Source organism: Oreochromis aureus, linkage group 10, assembly GCF_013358895.1.
Source record: "Oreochromis aureus strain Israel breed Guangdong linkage group 10, ZZ_aureus, whole genome shotgun sequence".
NCBI classification, from domain to species: domain Eukaryota; kingdom Metazoa; phylum Chordata; class Actinopteri; order Cichliformes; family Cichlidae; genus Oreochromis; species Oreochromis aureus.
The window spans coordinates 19,379,531-19,398,903 of NC_052951.1; the positions used below are offsets into that span (position 1 = coordinate 19,379,531).

General features: G+C 38.7%; 1 protein-coding gene across 1 annotated transcript; it reads left to right on the forward strand.

The window, feature by feature from the left end:
• The first annotated feature begins 1,482 nt into the window (after positions 1 to 1,482).
• Positions 1,483 to 3,593, forward strand: LOC120442215. The gene is made up of 6 exons (XM_039618155.1): positions 1,483 to 1,685; positions 1,817 to 1,918; positions 2,262 to 2,494; positions 2,592 to 2,770; positions 2,866 to 2,959; positions 3,354 to 3,593. Exons 1-6 carry the CDS (start codon positions 1,484 to 1,486, stop codon positions 3,591 to 3,593), a joined length of 1,050 nt encoding a protein of 349 aa, XP_039474089.1. The 5' UTR covers position 1,483.
• Positions 3,594 to 19,373: the final 15,780 nt, after the last annotated feature.

Here is a 19,373-nt window from a genome sequence, read left to right on the forward strand (position 1 = left end):
CCAATATGAACCCGCTCGCGGTGATAAGAGACGCTTCGAGCAGAGGCTCCAGCCATCCATTTACTCCAATAATAACCCCGTCACGGCGAAACGTGACGCCTTGAAGTACAATCTAACTGGAGAACCGGGGACCCTCTCCGCGAACGGGTTTTTCTCCCTAATTTAATGCTTTCTTTTAATGACATCGTTAACATTTCTCAACAAAAACACATGAAAGTAACACTGATAATTCAACAATAAAATCGCTTCATTTTCCAAACTGATTCACGATCTGAAAGTGCGCAGATTTAACGTACATAATCCTTGGTTGGGTTTATTATTTTTATTTCACACATAAAACACATTTATAGTTTTATTCACCATTCCTGTTAGTTTTGGATGCGCTCGGCTCCAACCAATCAGACGCAACCGGTGTAAGCAAAGGATGATGGGAGAACGGAGAGACCGTTTATAAGAATAAGAAAAGGAGGCGGAATTGATTGATTCTAATGCAGGTATGTAAAAAAAATACATATATTTAGAGTAATAGCTTGATGTGTGTTTCAAAGGGTTTTTTTCATAAAAGCTTCGAACAAACAGAGGTGACTGATCTCGGAAACGATTTAATGCATTTAAAAATGGCTACAGCTACTGTCAGCATGCTTGCTAGGTAGAGTACGGTAACGACTACACGTGGCTAGTGCAGCATTAGCCATTTAATCCAACGATGGTCATTAAATCTATTATAAACATTTAAGGACTTGTGTGTTGCAAAATAGCCTCACATGGTGTGTAAAGCAGTTTTTGCGCTAATAGTTCTGCTAGCTCTTTACAAACCTATGATGCTAACGTTAACCGGAGCGCCAAGCTTCAAGCTGCTGACAAACTCCCTCAAGACATGCAGGTAACCTTCTTTTTTTTTCTTTTCTTTTTTTCGTAAATGTGATGTAGTGGAAACAAATGTTAAAGAGGGGACACACTTGTCTAATTTATTGTACGTAGTAAACGTTATATTATTTGATATATTTTTATAAATTTTCTATATCTGTATATATGTTTCAGTAAGTAAATATTCTTCAATCTCTTTTTTTCCCCCATTTTCCGCAGATCAGCATCATTGTCCACGTGAAGAACCGAGTTATGTTGCCAGTGTCAACCCAACAAAAGGCACTTTCACAATATATAAAAGAAGGTATTCCTTTTTCAAAGTTTACTTTTATATTTGTTGTTATAGTTGAGTTAGGCAGGGCTTTTGTGCAGTCCTAAGAAACATACTGCCTAGAGTGTTTTTCACTTTGTGGAAGAGTTTCTTTATTTATTTTTTCTGTTAGTGTATGGAACTGAGGTGCTTCCTCAGGAGCTCCTTCAGTTGTTGGAGGATGGAGAAGAGGATGCAGCCATGACTTGTGAGACGGCGTCTGAGTCAGCTACTACTCACTAGGAGATCAGAAACATGGTGTCCTTGCAAAAGTGGAAAGAGGCCAGGCCTAGTCTTATAGACAATATGTTAGCTACTCTGGATCCACAGTCACACCGTGTGTGTCAGTGTGGCAAACAAGTAGTTGTGAGGTGTCTGGACTGCCTGCCTCTTCCATTCCTTTGTGCTGACTGTGATATTGCAGTTCACACACGCTTTGTCCTGCACAACAGAGAGGCAGTAACAGGAGGGTTTTTGCAGCCTTCATCAGAGTTTCACAAGCCAATAGGTACGGTTTTTAATCCTATGCATTTCTTGCTATGTACTATGAGTGGGTGCTGTTATTGTATTTTTATTGTGTATCATTTAATTTCCAATTCTTTTTATATATATATATATATTGTGTGTTTTTAATGTTAGTTCGGCTGTTGCCTGTGCAAAGGCCAGACCATGTGTGTGACTGCCCAGTAGGTAACTTTGAGGTTTCACCCGGCGCAATTGTGGCTCTTGTAACCATAAATGGTAAGTTGCCCTTTTGTCACACAGTACATACACAATAGATGTGTTTGCAGGTTTTAGTGCAAATTGTACATTGCAATCATCATCATCATCATCATCGTTTATTTATATAGCACTTTAAAAACACACAAGGCTGATCAAAGTGCTGAACAATAGAAACATAATAGGTACATCTATAAGAATTGCTATCTTGTTTTGAATTACCCTCGGCCCGCAGTATATGTGGGCACCTGTCAAAGGTCATTTGGATTTACCAGACCGCTTTGAAAACAACATGAAATCTTCACAACATGAAAAAAATGAATGCTTTGAGCCATGACTGAATTTATCCTTATCCTTCCTAAAGGCCGTTATAACCTTGAACTGCCAGTGGTGAGCTGCACCAGCTGTGACCTAATGTGGTCCCCCTCAGTTAAGGACATCCTGGGTAGTGGATATTGGCCTGGCACCTTAAATTTCTGCACCCTGTTTTCAATGGATGTCTTTCAGTCTTTCTATGACATTAAGAAGGCTGCACCAGGGATGTCACTTAAGGCATTTGTCAAAATGCTGGATGAACGAACAGCCCATTTTGGAAGGGTGAGTTTCTAAATTTGTCACGTTTAAGGAAATTGTGCAAATCAATGTTTATGATGACTGTCCGTGAATATTCTGTTGTTTGTCCTCTACTTAAAAGACTGGCCGAATATCAGCTGATGCCTTCAGTAAAAGCTTTGTGGAGTGGAGTGCTGTAAAGTTTGAGGTGGACAGGATGTGCAAGGAGCCATGCATTAGCTGCCCTGCCTGCACTCCAGACGTGCTTGCCGTCTCAGTTGATGGAAACCATAAGCTTTATCGCATTCAATCAAATACAAGGTACGTTATGCATTGTGTACATAAATCAAATATGGCTTTGTAGAAAAAAGTATTTTAATGTTTCTTTTCAAACAACTGTCTCTGTGTCCGTTCAGCACTTCAGAGCAGGCGAACTTTGAAGGTGTCTTCATTGAAAAAGATGAGGAAGTTGCTGAGTTTATGAAATACATCCAGAGACACACAAATGATGTAAGAGACTCATATATATATTAGTGCTGTCAGCGTTAATCTTGTTAAAATGACGTTAACGCCACAACCATATACACATACGTGTGTGTGTGTGTGTGTGTTTAAATACATATGGATGGGTGGATATTTATTTTATTTTTCTCTTGGTGTTGTTATAATACTATTTACTTTACTTTTTCTTAATGTGTACTTAATTTTGTCACCATGTGTATTTAAAAAAAAACAAAAAAACGTGATTTTTATGTTATGTTATCAGTGCTGTCCTGGGGAGATATGAGGTCTTGTGTGACTTAACACTAATTCAGCTAATTGTTATCCATTTGTTTAAAAAAGTTTGTCCCTGATAGGGCTTAATCATGTCATGTCTTTTATGTTAAAATCTTTGAGTGTATAGGTCCCGGGGAAAGGGTTGTGCGGATCTTCATCTTGGACAGCAGCAAAGGAGTCGACCAAAAAGTCCACTGGGAAGTTGGATGAAGAGGGCATGGAAATAGCTGTTTGTCGCCACGGAGTCCTCTTAGCTGCATTGAACATGTTTCGAGGGAGATCTTTGCTTACCCCCTTTTTCTCCAGAGGAAGTTGGCAGCTAGCATCCCAGGACATATTACGTTCCTTTGCTCGATGTGGCCTGTAAATATTTCCCATATTTAACCAAGGTGGCTCAGCTGAGGAACCTCTTGTCAATGCGTCCTTTTCTCTCTGTCATGCATGCAAAGGCTCTCATTTGGAAATGCGAGGTATACTGCAGCTTGTAGTTTTGGATTAGTTTGAGACATTTTGTTATAAGGTTGAATGAATTCAGCAGTCATGTATTGTGACCTCCTTTCTATAGATCAAATGGGGAGGTGCGTTTCAGGATGGGGCCGGTTCTACAGTTGGAAAAGAGGTGGAACAAGTAAACAGTTTCCTGTCTAGGGCGGCCATTGAAGTACATGTCTAAAGCAGGTATGTGTCTGTGTGTGAGATTCCACTCAGTCTCCTGCTCATTAATTCTTATTTGTATACTAACTGAAATGCAGGGCGAACAGACATGCTGACCCTCCTGGCTTTGGGGTGGAACAAAAGGAAAGTGGAACAACTGGGCCGCAGTTTGAGCCAGAGATATCTAAAGGTGATTTTTTTTTTTTTTTTTTTTCAACACCCATTTTAATGTGTGTGGTAATGGGGGGAAAAACACCTGTACTGTAAAAACATCAATGTGAATGACATTTATTAATGTATTCTTAGATCATAAGGATCCTTAGAGAACAAGTGGAGAGCCTGAATGCGACCAAAAATGAGCTGGGTGTGGATGACGACACACTGCAGCAATGGGTGGCCGATGTGCAGAAATGGGCTGAAGGTGAGTCTCAATATAACGCACTCGTGTATAACAATAGGACCCACCATGGCCTCATTAAAGAACTTAAGGTAGAATTAATATCTTTCTGACAGTGTCAACAAACAAAGAAAAATAAGCCTTGTAAAAGTGGAATTTATGGCAGAGTTTTTGCATTTGATCAAATTGGATTGAACCTGGGTTGAAGTGATGTCGTACTAGTTGGTTTTATAAACCTGAACACCAACATACTTGTTATCTCATGATAATGCAGCACATGAAGGCTACAGATGATGTAGCCAGATAATGAATATCATCAAGTCAGTGATTACAGAGTCCACTGTAGTTTGGTGACTGTTACTCATCCTGTATTCTGATTAATATTCCTCTCACTTAGAAACTGATCAAACTGATGGCAGCCTTGGAGCGTTGCAGGCACGAATAGAGGAGCTTGTCGTCATCATCAGAGTGCGAACACAAAGTCTTTACAGACAAAATGGTGTCACAGTTTCTTTGAAATGGACCGTTTGATGCTCAGTTTGTACAGCTACTTTGTAAACAGAATAAAATCAGATCCAGGTTTGTTTAATCTGGATGTGATGCGTGTTCTAGCAAACAAATTGATGAGTGTAGATTAAAATGTAAATATATACATTATGTGAAGGTGTGAATTTTTTATGATTATTTACAGATGGCAACAAGAGGTGACACAGAATTCGCAAGGTCATCTTAGATGAGAAGAAACGCTTGGCGGCTGCTGTTGACGACTACAACAAGCTTGCTGAACCAACAAACAAATCGTATCCAGTGATGCCCTCATCCAGACCGACGTTTGGCCCTGGCAGAGCACAAGTGAACGTAAGCTCTCGATTTATAAATATCCTTTTTAAACAAACTCCCAGTATCTGAGCAGTAGTTGAATGTTTTGTTCTTGAGTCATAACGTGCTACTATGTTTTCCCATCTGATGTTGTTAAACTGTAGCTGCTGCTCAACTCCAGACAAAGAGAAAGGTCTTTGAGAAGGTGATGGCTGTGAGGCGCCTGAGAGAGGAGGAGATGATCCTTTGCAGGAGATGCGGCATCACTGGACAGTGTTGCGAAACGCGATCTGTGGTGTTGGGGACAATCTCATCAGACTGTAAGCACATCTTTTATTTATTAATTATTTGATGAATCGATTGAAAATAAGAGCAGATGCTAAAGTCTTACTGGATCTTTTACCTATATCTAGATTGCTAGCTAACACTGCCTTCTCCCTTTAAAAAAAAAAGTTTAATTACAGGATCCTAATTCCTTGTGTTTATGAGGTGAGGGTTTTTTTTGTTTGTTTGTTTTTTTTTTACTTTACTCATATTTATTTGTTTTGTTCTTTTTACAGCCTCCCTTGTTGGCATGTCGGAGGATGCACAGAAGGGACTCCGTAGCCTGGTTTTAAAAAAACAAAGTGAACTGAAAGCTGAAATGCTCAAAGTAAAGGACATGTACAAGAGAATCCTCAGCCACCAACCACTCCTGGAAATGGACTCGGAGGAGGAAGACATTCCAGACGATGCCACTGAGAGTGATTTGAGCACTTCTGATGAAGACTGGTTGTGTCATCATTGATGTTATTTTTGGTAAAATAAAAAGTTAATCACATCTCTGTTTAATGTGATTTTTCAACAGACCTTTTACATTTTGAGAAGAAAAATGTAATTCCCTTGGTGCAGTTGTTTACCCATAATCATGCTTTCCCATGTAATTTAATGACTAGTGTACATGTTCAGATACAATAACATAATTTAATTCATGGAATGCTTTCTGTGCTGCTCAAATTACCACAGAATTTAAAAGCACCAGGCAGCACACTCACAAGGAAATTTTTGTTCAGTGTTTTGTCGAAGAAATCAACAAGTACAATTGAGATGTTTGCTGTAGTGGTGTGTTTGTTAAGAAGCATGCCAGCACACTGGTGAACTGACAGTCCCAGAATGCACCCGAGCCAGTGACTCGCCCCAGAGCAAATGAAACTGCTTATCTAGAAAGACCACTGTCATCAAAGAATAAGTAAAAGAATAGGAAACTAACGGTAAGGGAAGGTACTGTGCAATAGGAAAGAAAGGCCAGAGCCGTGCAAAATGACCTCCAGCAGGCCACAAATGTGCATGTCTGCTCAAACAGTCAGAAACTGACTCCATGAGGGTGGCATCAGGGCCCAACGTCCACAGGTGAGGGTTGTGCTTGCAGCCTAACACCGTGCAGGATGTTTGGCATTTGCCAGAGAACACAAAGATTGGCAACTTTGCCTCTGGCGCCCTGTGCTCCTCACAGATGAAAGCAGGTTCACACTGAGCACTTGTGACAGAGTCTGGAGATGCCATGGAGAACCTTCTGCTGCCTGCAACATCCTACAGCATGCCGGTTTGGCAGTGGGTCAGTTTTGGTGTGGGGTGGCATCTCTTTGGGGACCGCACAGCCCTCCATGTGTTCGGCAGAGGTAGCCTGACTGCCATTAGGTACTGAGATTAGATCTTCAGGCCCCTTGTGAGACCATATGCTGGTGCGGTTGGTCCCGGGTTCCTCCTAATGCAAGACAATGCTAGACCTCATGTGGCTGGAGTGTGTCAGCAGTTCCTGCAAGACAAAGGCATTGATGCTGTGGACTGGCCCACCCGTTCCCCAGACCTGAATGCAATTGAGGACATCTGGGACATCATGTCTCGCTCCATCCACCAACTGCAGCACAAAATGTCCAGGAGTAGGCAGATGCTTTAGTCCTGGAGTCTGGGAGGAAATCCCTCAGGAGAGCATCTGCCACTTCATCAGGAGCATGCCCAGGTGTTGTAGTGAGGTCATACAGGCATGTGGAGGCCACACAGACTACAGAGCCTCATTTTGACGTGTTTTAAGGACATTACATAAAACCAAATTAATGATTCTGTATTGCATTGATCAAGGAACCAACCCAATAGGAGCTAAAGGAATCCTCTTGACATTACTTCACTCAGTAAGTTTATACTATGTTTAATGTGCATTTTCTGCATCAGTTTAGAACATAACATGTTAGCGCTCCCTGGTCCTTTTTGGAGACAGATCCTGAGACAGCAGGCAGCTATGGAGAACTCGTGTCAGCTGTGGTAATTAAGGAACACTTTGATTTAATATTGATTTCATGACAACTATCCTCAGGCACATATTCCTGGATATATACAATGACATGTGTAAACTCCCATTTTAGAATCATTGCCTTCTTTGATCTGACTTATTGCCTCAGACTTTGGCCCTGTGTCCCCAAAAGTATAGAAAATCCATGACACTGAGTAAGAGGCCTTTATCATGTTATAAGTGAGAGAGTTTGGTGTAACAGTGGTTGAACATGCCAAATCAATCCACAACATACTGCCATTCCCCAGCTGTAGCCTGCATATGCATCAAACCAAAATCCAGTATCATAGCCACATGATAGACATAAAGATGAGGTTAAAAGGGCTGTGTTATGTTGCCAGATAGCTTCATCCCCAAAAAGATAAACATTCTTCAAAAACAAAAGTTTGTGAATATTTGCTGTATTGCCAGGCCTAAACCAACCTGTTAAACTTATCAAATTATTGTCATAGATATGAAAATATTGATTGAAACAATAATCCATTCAAGCCTCCATCATCATCCAAGATCACTGTTATTATTCAGATTATTTTATCTCTATTTTCCTCTAGAATGTTTTGAAAATCAGCATTTGATCAATAGACTTTTTTATGTTTATTTTGATCCTATTGTTTACGTGTGTAATTGCATTTTTATTGAAATATTGACAGGAAAACCCTTAATCAAATTGTATCTTTGGTATCTAATAATAATATTAACAATAATAATAATGTTACATATGCAATATGTACACAATAATAATGTGCAAACAAACAAGAAAAATAGCAAAAAATGTCAATTATTTTCTAATACCCTGTATATAAAAACCACATATGACCACAACTCCAAATGTGCAATTGTCACGGCATCTAAACATGACATATTACAAAAGGTAGAAACATATAATATGCAATATGTTCTGAAGCTGCTACTGGTGCAGTTAACTTTGCTTTAGGCTCCCATACACAGTACTGCTTACCCTAATCACCTCATACAAGATGTTACTTACTTTACTTTAAACAAATTAGAGAGTGAAACAGAGACTGACACTGGCTGAAATGTATAGTAAATATTTTATTTTGAACTTTTATGCTGAACTACAAACTGAACTGCGATCGCACACAGGGATCTGGTTTACTGTGTTTAAAACTGTGCAGGTTCCCATGTGTCATCCCACACTTTGCCACTGTCAGGAGAAAAACATAACAAACAACTACGACAACCACACACAAACACACACAAAATAGGATAATTTAGGTTGTGACATATGACAATTTTTTAGGATGAAATATCTTCTATATTCATGTCATGCTTTATACACCTTCATTGTAATATAAATTAATCAAATCAAGTCAGAGAGTAATAATATATGGAGTAGATGTCAAGCAGGACCACAGCAGCAGCCGCGATCCATCGGAACCTGCTGGATGAGAGAGCACAGAAACTCCAGGGAAGAAGTTTAGTTAGTAACATGCATGAACTGCATTACTGAGACATGTATGCTTACAGATGGTAGTGAGGGAGAGGGGGAGAGTTTTCAGTAAAAGGAGACATGACTGCATCTTCAACCAATACTGAGCCTGCATAACCCTGAAAGAGACAGACAGAGAGGGGGGGGGACACTAACCCCCAGCAGTCTGGTCCTATGACAGCATAACTAAGGGCTGACCTGAACCAGCCCTAACTATAAGCTCTATAAAGAAGTAAACTCTTATGCCTACTCTTAAAAGTGTTGACCATGTCCACCTCCAAAACTCATAATGGACTTTGGAGGTGGACTGCTATCAAGCTCCTCACAGAAGAGCAGCTTGACAGCTAAAAGCTCCCAATTTACTTTAGTCCAAATACATGAATTCAAACTGAGGTGATAACTATTTATCAACAATATGAATGTCTGTTCCGGTCCAACAAAGTTGTTACTACATACCATATCGAGCAGGGCTTCCACTTGACTTTAACTTCTTTTTCCTGAAAAACATGATATAAACAAACAGTTAATTTAGAAAGACATGCAAAAGTTGCATACAAAAAGGAGCTTATAAACATTTGTGTACTATTGAATGGCTCAATATATTATACAATTAGTTTACAAAAACATAAGAACCACTACAATGCTTGTACTGCCAGCATTGAGTGCATGTCAGCAAAGCAACACTGCTTACATTGTGGCTCACAAGCAAAACTAACTGAAGTAGATGTTACTGAATGGGAAGGAGCACCTCCACATCAATCACTCCTTCTGAGCATGATGTCAGGAGGACTTTAAAGAACGTAAACACCAGGAAGGCAGCACGACCAGGTTGTATCAGGTGGTATGTTCCTATTTAATGTCCTACTTGGAGCGAAATCCAGACTCAATGGCTGAATTAATGTAGATTCATCAAATACAAAAGCTCATGGATAGTCAGGCAGGCACAGTTCAAATCCGGGAAGTCCAAAGACGCAAACAAATCTGCACAACAGCAGGCTAAATTACTTACATTTACCACTCTCCTGTCTACTATCTCTTCATATTTGAAAATCTTCTGTGTACGGTGTTTTCGGCTTTCTGAAAAATAACAAATGAAATATTTACATGAGGTCTGTAAAACTGGAGATAATGCAAAAATTAAGAAAAAGAAATCTTAACAAACTTAACGAACCTGTCATGTGTTGCGTACATTTACAATACCATAACGCCTAACCTTTCCTTGTCTTTTTTTTTTTGGGACATCCGAGGTGTACGCCGAGAAATTGAGGGAGATGCAGGAAGCGGAGATGGAGAGGAGGATGCAGGAGGAAGCAGAGATGAAGAGGAGGATGCAGGAGGAAGCAGAGATGGAGAGGAGGATGCAGGAGGCTGACAGAGGGAAGATGTTGGTACAGGCTCTAAATGAAGAATAAATTCCTCGTTTAGAGCCTCTGGGTCTGGGACTGGTCCAGCATCGACACTGTCAGCAGAGGATGGTCCAGCTGCTGGTGTAGAACTTTAGCAGGAGGTGAAGCTTGTAATTCTGCAAAATTTTAAATATTAAATATTCATTAAAATGGGTTGAAAAAATGTACAGTACACATAAACACATAATAAGTAGTGATTTGCATGTTTTCAGTTAGGTTTTTACTAAAGTTACAACTTGTAAATATTGGCATCAAATAAGTCATCTCACACCCTCACTGACCCAAATCATTCAGTACAAGTGCCCTCGGGGGTAGTGTGACATCTGTAGTGCTTTTCTACATTGTACATTAATAAATTAATGAGTGTGACTATAAATCCAGATAGCTAATGACTTTTTTCCTCTGCTGAGACTACTTTCCTGACTTTGTAGTGCATAACATTTGACACTTCAACCTAGTACTGTGACTTAAGAGTTTTGTACAATAATGATGCTAACGACAGGTAACCTCTTAAGAAGTATATAAGTTATTTAAGAATCTTGGTGTTCATATTGGTAACATTATATAAAATTTGTTATACTAGAAAGTCTCGAAGAGAATTATCAGGTCTGGTTTTCGAGAAGATTTTTAAAATTACATTTGTATATACATGAGTGTGAAAGACCATACTATACACACACACATACAAAATTGTTCAGGTGGGTAACACCAGAGGTTCAGTATGGCTAGCTTTGGTGATGTGAGCGCCACATGGGGAGGTAATAAGGCATATATAACACTATTTTCATGTTAGCAACAGGACATGTAGTAATGTAATGGACAAAGCATATCTTACTTCTCAGAAGGTGTTCATAAAGTTTCCTCATCTTCATGAGGATGTCACGTGCAGCACCTTCCGCTGGTTCGATCTGAGTGATCACGTCCCCTACTATACGGCCCTTTCGGTCAAACTGTCCAAGAAACAGAATAGGCTGGTAGCCCAGGGCGTGTAGTTTTGAAACCTGCAAGAACAACAAAGAAAAACATATGCAGCCAGTCTTTCATGTAAGCAAATTGATGTATAACAAACCTTTAAGTTTCACATCTTTGGTGTTTTATTGTTGTAAATAGTTAAAAAGTAATTATGGTAACCAAACCTGTAAATTAATGATAAAATCCATCTTGAAATGTTTTGTCTCTCTGTTAATAGCCGATTAAATTAAAAATCAGAAGTAGCTTAAATAAAATAGTTTTTCTAGTTTGATGTCTTTAGTGTGATGATGTTATTCTGATGTGAATAACTTTTTTATTTATGCTCTTTTATAAATAATGAAATAATGATTAATAAAGAATTGTCTAGCAGACCAACCACTTATTAGATCAGAACTTACTGACAACTGGGCTGAATTAACCACCCTGCTCGCATTTCTGGGTTTTTTTTTTAACAGAGGCAGCCCAGTTGCTGTTCTTGTTTTTTTTTTCAATCCCTCCTTTACCTTCAGGCTGCCCAGGCATCCACTGCATGTCTTCCTGTTGCAGGTGTTTGGAGCCTGACAGGAAGGGCATGGTTTGGTTTTTGGCTTTGTCATTTCTGCAAATGAAAATGGAACATGTAGGGATTATTTCAGGTCTGTTTTGGTTAAATGATTACAAAAATAATTTATTATACAAAAATTAATTTACCAAAGAAATAACTTATATTACGAGGCAGTATTACACCATATTTAGAAAAAAAATCAATTACGAGATTAAAGTCGTTAATATTGAGTTAATTACGAGAATAGGGTTAAAAAAACTGAATTAATTACAGAAAAGATACATTGCTAAAATAGAGCAGTACTAACATTAGCTGGGTGGCCAAGCAAGTGTCTTACACATGAGAATACATCACAAAAAAAATTAAATAAACTTTTGCAGAAGTAGTTCTCTTGGTACACAGACTGCTCTGTGAAAACATTTCAAGTTTAATATCAGCTGATTAATATTTCAGTGAACATGCAAATTACCCACAGTTTATCACAACTTACTTAGCTAAGATCTGCCTCGTGTCGAGTCGAAAAATTCGCTGCAGGACGGTGAGTTGAAAGATCCATTTACTACGACTCCCAAGATGCATTGCAGTAAAAACCATCCAATCGCCTTGCTTAAGATCTGTTGACGTGTCGCTAAAGGCGCGCTGTAGATAAATATTGCAATTTGTAAAAAATAAAATAAAATAAAAAATAAATAAAATTTGCAATTTGTAATTACATAATTAAACACTGGGCCAGTTTATTTTCGTATTATCGCTGGTTATTATTTTAGAGTAAATAAAGGAATAACGGGTAGCACCAAGCTGTTGATTATCTTCATTTCCATAGCAACGGCGGTTGAGGCTTATGGGTAGTGTGCAGTGTGGAGGAGGAAGTATTATGTTTTGTCATTTTGATTTATTATTTTGTTATTATTGGGATTACTGTCATTACTGTTGCATTATAATCATATAGCAAACGTATGTATACAAGAGGTATTGATATTGCATTCAAATGTTTAAACATATTGCCACCCAATTAAGTCTTTATTACAAGTCCAGTTAAAACCACATCAAATTGTTGAGTTGAATCTATAATTTTAAGGCTTTTGAATGTTTTTATATTCTTACACTGAAGTTCAGACTTCAGTGGGTGAGAGACTGAGTTGCAGGCTGACAGGAAGTTATAGGCTTTTGAAGTTGCATGCTTTTGCAGAAGTGAAACTGAAACCAGAGTTTAACTGCAAGTTAAAGAGCAGGGTGTTTATTATGCATTTATTGCGGATTAAGCCTTAAGTAGTTGTATTAGATTGAAATATTTGTGTTATACATTTTACATAGAAGCTAAGATCATTACACACAGGATGGCTTTTAGCCTGGTTGCTTGAGTTGAGGTCAACTAAGGTTCAGAGAGCATCTGCGCACAGACAGACGAGACATACACACACACAGGCACAAATAGAGAGGTCACGACACGCACGCAGTACACAGCACGCACGCGCCCCATGCGTGCACGCACACAAATTAGATAGACTCAGTTAGTAGGTAAGAGTTTATAACTGCAAAGTTGTGCCTGCATGAACGTGGACCTGATGTTCCAGGAAGATAAGCCTGGGCAGGATGGAGACAGGAAGCATCTGCCTTCGACGCGAAGATGATGTTCTATGTTAAAAGTCATTGTGGTTTTGGAGTGACGTATGCTTTGTTGTCCTACCTTATAAGACCTTTGTCTAATGATTGTAAGTTCAGTTCGACGCTGAAATCTGCACAGCGGTCGGACTCACACATGTGTTCATTAAAATGCCGTCCAATCACACCCGGCTGGATCTGTGTTATTTTTAGATCCCTCTCTCAATATTTTTGAACCTTAACATTTGGGGGCTCGTTCCGGTGAGAGAGAGGGAATTTTGGTGTAGATGGAGAGATCCAGGGTCCGTGGTGATTGGATGGGCAGATACGAGTCAGTGGTCTGAAGTGAGAGACAAGCCGGCTTAAGCAAAGGTAAGGCACATACCTGTTGAATTTTCCAAAATGTGCTGGAATTGGATATGACAAAATTGAAGTCCAAAAGTGTTAAATGTATTGGTGTTAGTAGTCTTCTTGCAAAAGTAGAGTTAATTTTACTCTTAGTAGAGTCACATTCCTTTAATGTAACTCTGAGGTGTAAAATTATAGTAGTTAAAACCGAGTGTTAAAAATGAGTGTTTCTATGTCAAATCTGGAGGTGTTACAATGGAAACATTAACTCTTGAGCTCTTAACTCCGAACTCCTAGAGGGGCTATGACACTAATAGAGTAAATTCACAGACTCCGCCCCCAGCACTCCAATCGAAGCTGAAGTGAAGCGTTTCAGAACATTTTGCTCTACATATTTCTGAGTTGTTTTCCATGCTTGGTAAGTCATTTTTTCAAAGATTGTTTCACTTATTATTATTAGCTTTTACTTCTGTGGCGCTTTGGAGTTGAGACAAAGCTGTGAGGCATTAGCCATGTTGCTCGAGCATAATATTCTGTTTTAGCTAGCTGAAAGGTATTGTTTGCGGGCAAATACTACAGCCTTGAAAAAAGCTTGCATGTGAATTTTCAGTCAAACTTTTGGTCAACTTAAATACACCTAAAACAATGTCTAGACTGTGAAATGTTGGTATAATGGTGCTACTTGAAGCCTGAAAACGATCTCCCATGCGCTGCTGTTTGCTCGTTTTTTTCTATATATGTCCTGACTGGGTTCTATGTTAGCATTTAGATCCCTCCAGAGTTTTGTGCACACGGTTTAGGTAAAATGAAAAAGGTTGAGGTTTTAAATTTAGTTCAGTATTACCTGTTGTCTGTGTCCTTGTCTTTTGGGAAAATACTTTACACAAGTAATGGCTCAAAATTATTCCTTTTTTTTTTTTTACTGTGCTGCAATTGATTACTGGATTATTTGTGCAATTAATTAGTGTCAACTAATTTTAATCAATCTCCACACAGAATATGCCGTGAATATGAAGGTGGAATATGGGGAGAGCAGAAGTGCGTTGAAGTTCCACAAAGTGACGAATGAAGGACATGCATATTGTATTGAAGAAATAAGTGATGACAATGCTGTTATTTATTTGCATTTACCCGCTCACCTATGTCAGACCTTTTGATAAACAAAATTCTAATGAAAGTGAGAACATGTACATTGTTACATCTTTCAGAAAATGTTTTGAAATTGTGGTGCACAGTTCAGAATAAATGTTTTTCAAAACCATTGCATCTTTTTAATGTTTATTTCAAAGGAATTTCTAGAAGTTCAGAACAGTAGAATTTCCACTTTTAGAATTAATTAGAAGATAACTCTTATGTAGTTAAACTAAAATACTCTTTGAGAGTTAATATATAAACTCTTAACACCTAGTTAGCATTAGTAAGTGTTAAATTATCAACTCCAGATAGATTTGGTGTTTAACACTAAATCAGAGTTAACTTACCAACTCTCCAAAAGAGTTAAATTAACACTCTCTGGTGTGGACCATATAGACACTTTAATAGTGTTGAAATCAAATCTGACAGTGTTAATTTGGACATGCTGGATTTGCTGTGTACTCACTGAAAATTACTGGTGAATGTCTGTTTTGAGTTTGCTGAAATTTTTATGAGGTTTACCGGTTGAAGTAATGATAATGAAGTATAAGTGACAGTACTGAGTAATGAGAATGAAAGAATGAAAAGAGAATTAAAGCAGTTGGACTGCTAAGTGAAGCTTAGAATGATAGGGAATTTGGTCATTTTGTGGGTTCAAGTCCCATTGGTTATGCAACCTTTAAGAAGTTTCTCGGAGGTGACGCTCCCTGCTGGATAGAGAAATTTATCCTTCACCTAGCGATGACTAGGGATAGTTTCGGGCAACATTCGAGGAGGACTTGGGAACCTCCAAAACTGTTGAGGGTTGTCCTTAATCTTAATCCTGTTTTGGGTTTAGATTGTTGTTTCAAATTATTCTAAATTTTTCTAGAACGACAGCGGCGTCTGTTAAGAAGCGCATTTTTCTCCTTGGTAACGCTTGCGCCTGAGCAGGACGCTGACTCTTGACCTACCCTGAAGAGTAGGGATAGTACGGTACGACAAACCGGGGAGAACTTGGGAACCTCCAAAATTGCTAGGAGTTAGAGTCTCCTATTCTTGCGCTTTTTTGGCTACTGGTAAATTAAGTTAGGACTTAGAAATTTGGACAAATCAGTTCGAGTCTGGTCTGGTGAATTGGTCGCAAAAAACCTGAAGTTTGCCCGTTCGAGTCGGTTATGTTAGATTTATCAAAATTATATAGGTTTTAAAGGCCTAAAAATCTGTGCAGTGTAAATATAAAGACGTCTTGTGTAATATAAAATATGAGATCTATGTGGGAGATCCGTCTCTGTACCACCAGTGCACTACCGGATGTGCACTGATGGTGTGTTCATGTAAATGAGCAGCGGTGACGCGCAGAGAGGGTGGTTTCAGTTTCGAGAGTATTGAGCTTTATAACTATTGTTTGCCTATATTGCTAAATGCCTGTATATAAGAGGTTGGTTTTGCTTATTACGAGAGTATAAATAGAGTGTGAATATATTAGTGTGGATGTATAGTAATTGACTGAATTTTGATAGATGTATATATTTTGAGCCATAAATGCTGGTGTGTTTTGTCTTCAGTTATGTGTGTGTGTGGTGAGAAGCCGTGAGGATGATGAGAGGTTTCAGTTTTTCTTTTTCTTTTTTTTTTTGACTTGCTCTTTCTGATCATGGAAGGCATGTCCAAAATACTCGTATGAAAGCGTATTTTGTGTGATTTTAACTGTGTGAATGCTGTCAGTATTTGATTTGAGTGACTCTGCGTGAGTTCTCTGAGTGAGAGAAAAGGCAGGGGTGTGAGGGGGCGATTTATGGCGTCTGAAAGAGGTTAGAACCTTTAAAAGTGTGTATGAAAGAAAGGAGTGTGAAATATATTGCTTTTGTGATGGAAACTAGGATGTTCTAAAGTTTGAAAGTGCTTTTAATTCAAGAAATGCATGAGTGATGGTATGAGAGGTTGAGTTTCTTTTCTCTCAGTTCAAAAACACATAAGTATATACTCTTGGTTAATTGTTGGGATGTTTGAAAGAGCTCTATTTAAATGTGTGTGAGTGAAATGAAGGTGTATTGTTTTTAGATTAAGATTTAGTAGAATTACTGATTGTTTTTAGACTATAAATACAAAGAAAGAGGAAGTCTGAGAGAAGTGTGTGCGTAGCCAAACTGGAGAGTGTGTGCTTGAAACAGGAAGTCTGATTATAGCTTGTGAGTTAGAGAGACATTGCAACATGAAAACAGAGCAATTAGAGACTGAATGTCTTAAGAAAAGTAATAAAATATATTAATTACATGTTTTAGAAAAAGAAAAATCGAGAAAATAAATACATGAACTGACAATTACATTAATGAATTGAAAACGCACGCATACGCAATTGTTACATGTGAAATTATTGTTGGAAAGTTTAATACACACATGAAATAAAGAAAGCAGTTTACACTCCTTTAATTTCCAGAACCAGTGTGTCCCTAGACCTGATAACACCCTTGCCCAGTTGGCCCCGTATAAGGCAGCATGGAAGGCTGGACAGCCCATGACGGGTAAGATCCCACCTCGAAACCCTGGGACAACCTAAGGCAAGGCGCAGTCACGATTGCTTGAACCTGGGTCCCTAAGTGAGCTTGGAGTCACTGGAGGAGACGGGACTTGACGGGTAAAGCCGCTGGGCACAGGCGGAGGGGAAATGTCATTAACAATGACCAGTGATGAGCCAGAGAGAGAAAACACACCCTGTCAAAAGGAGTCTGAAACACTGCAAAAGAAACATTTACAAGATCACAAAGATCACAAAGAAACATTTATAAAAATCACACATACAAACAGAAAATGCACTAACCTTACAGAGATAAGCTCATGAAGATTAATGCATAGATAGTGATTAAAACCTGGCTAAGAACACAAACATATGTAATTAAATCAGCTTGCTAATTTCATGAGTGTTAAAATGGTGTGAATGTTGAAGAAAATACACTTAAAACACACTTGGATAAAATAGAGTTGTGGAATAACTCAAAAGAAGCTGCATGACAAGGGAGTGAGTTATGGAAAAAAAACAAACAAAAAAAAACAAAAGAGAAGTGATTAAAGTAGTTTAAAAAGGCGACTTAGGAGTGCTCTTGCACTGATTGATAAAAGTAAGTGATTAGGATAGAAAGAAAATGAAAATAATTCAATAATGTGATAAGGTTTAAACATGTATTTCTCTTGTCAAGTTGACTTGCTGAGAGGAGCCACTATGCAAATTAGCTGGAGCAGAGACACTTCCTGGGTGCGTGTGTGTCGGAGGCTTTCAGTTCAAGAGAGAGCGGTGGCTGTTGAAGATTATTTGGCGAAATATATAAGGGTAAAGTATCAGGATATTTGATTACGGTGGTCAGGTCTGTTCAGAGGGGCAGATTTGGACAGGAAATTTATAATGTAGTGATGACGTGTTGTTGAAATCGGTTTATATTTTATGCTGAATGAAAACATGGCAAAGTGAGGAAGGGAGACATTGTGCAAACGGTCTTTGATCTTTTGATGAGGTTTTCGGTGTGTTGAACGGGTGAAATTTAAGATTGTTTCAGATTTTTGAGGCTGTTGTTTTTATTTCAAGAGAGGGTGGTTTGATTAGACCTGGATATGTCTATAAGGGCCCATAGTTTTAGTAAGTGCACTCAGAAAAAACCTGGCAGGTGACTTTGTTTTGTACTTTGATGAGCTAATAATCAGCTCTCTTTTTTCATTTTTGTTTTAAGCAGGCCTGGACGAGGGTGAACTGACGGCGCTGACAAAATTATCAAGTACGAAAATCAGGTGGGCTTTACCGATTATAAATTGGCTGAAAAGGAGACCTAATTGGCGGTGAGTCTCTGTTTAATTTTAGGATTGCAGCGAGTCAATCCAGTCAAAAGTATAGAGAACTATTTTCCTAAAAAGGAAAACGAAATAAAACAAATGATTGAGCTCATTTTGCTGATGTGGAGCATCTGACGTGTGCAGAAGGCTGCAGTATCAGCAAAAAGATCGTGTGTGAATGCATGTGAGTGAATGCGAGTGATGGGACCAAGGGGGGAAATAAATGAAAGGACAAGTGGGAGACTTAAATCTGGGGATGCTGATTTTGGGATATTGATGTTTGCTTTGAGAAGATTTCTTTTTTACTGGGGTTAGGTTATGGGATTACATTATATTGTTGGGAGAATGCTAAATGCCAAAAGGGAAACATTGTTTGATGAAATTCAAGTTACCATTAACTGGGGTAACTCATGATTAATAACTGTTCTGTTTAAGTTTATTTTTGTTATGACATAGACGGGATCAAAAGGGGAGAGTTGAGTATGAAATGTAAACTACAGGTTTTGTTTCCAGGAAATTCCAAGGATCCAGAGTTCGATGGAGCAGGAGTTGAGAAGATTTGACATGATGATTAAATTGATTTTGTTCCTTAAACACAGGTTTTCAGGGCTGGAGCAAAGTACCGGAGAGAATTGCTGAGCTGTCCTGAGAAATGATATGACTAACCTTTTTTCCCTTTTAATTTCCTAAGCTT

Coding starts and splice junctions, on each gene's coding strand:
- LOC120442215 (XM_039618155.1), top strand. CDS start 1,484: ATGTTAGCTACTCTGGATCCACAGTCACACCGTGTGTGTCAGTGTGGC. Junction 2,495..2,591: donor GAACAGCCCATTTTGGAAGG/GTGAGTTTCTAA, acceptor TCTACTTAAAAG/ACTGGCCGAATATCAGCTGA. Junction 2,960..3,353: donor TCCAGAGACACACAAATGAT/GTAAGAGACTCA, acceptor TTGAGTGTATAG/GTCCCGGGGAAAGGGTTGTG.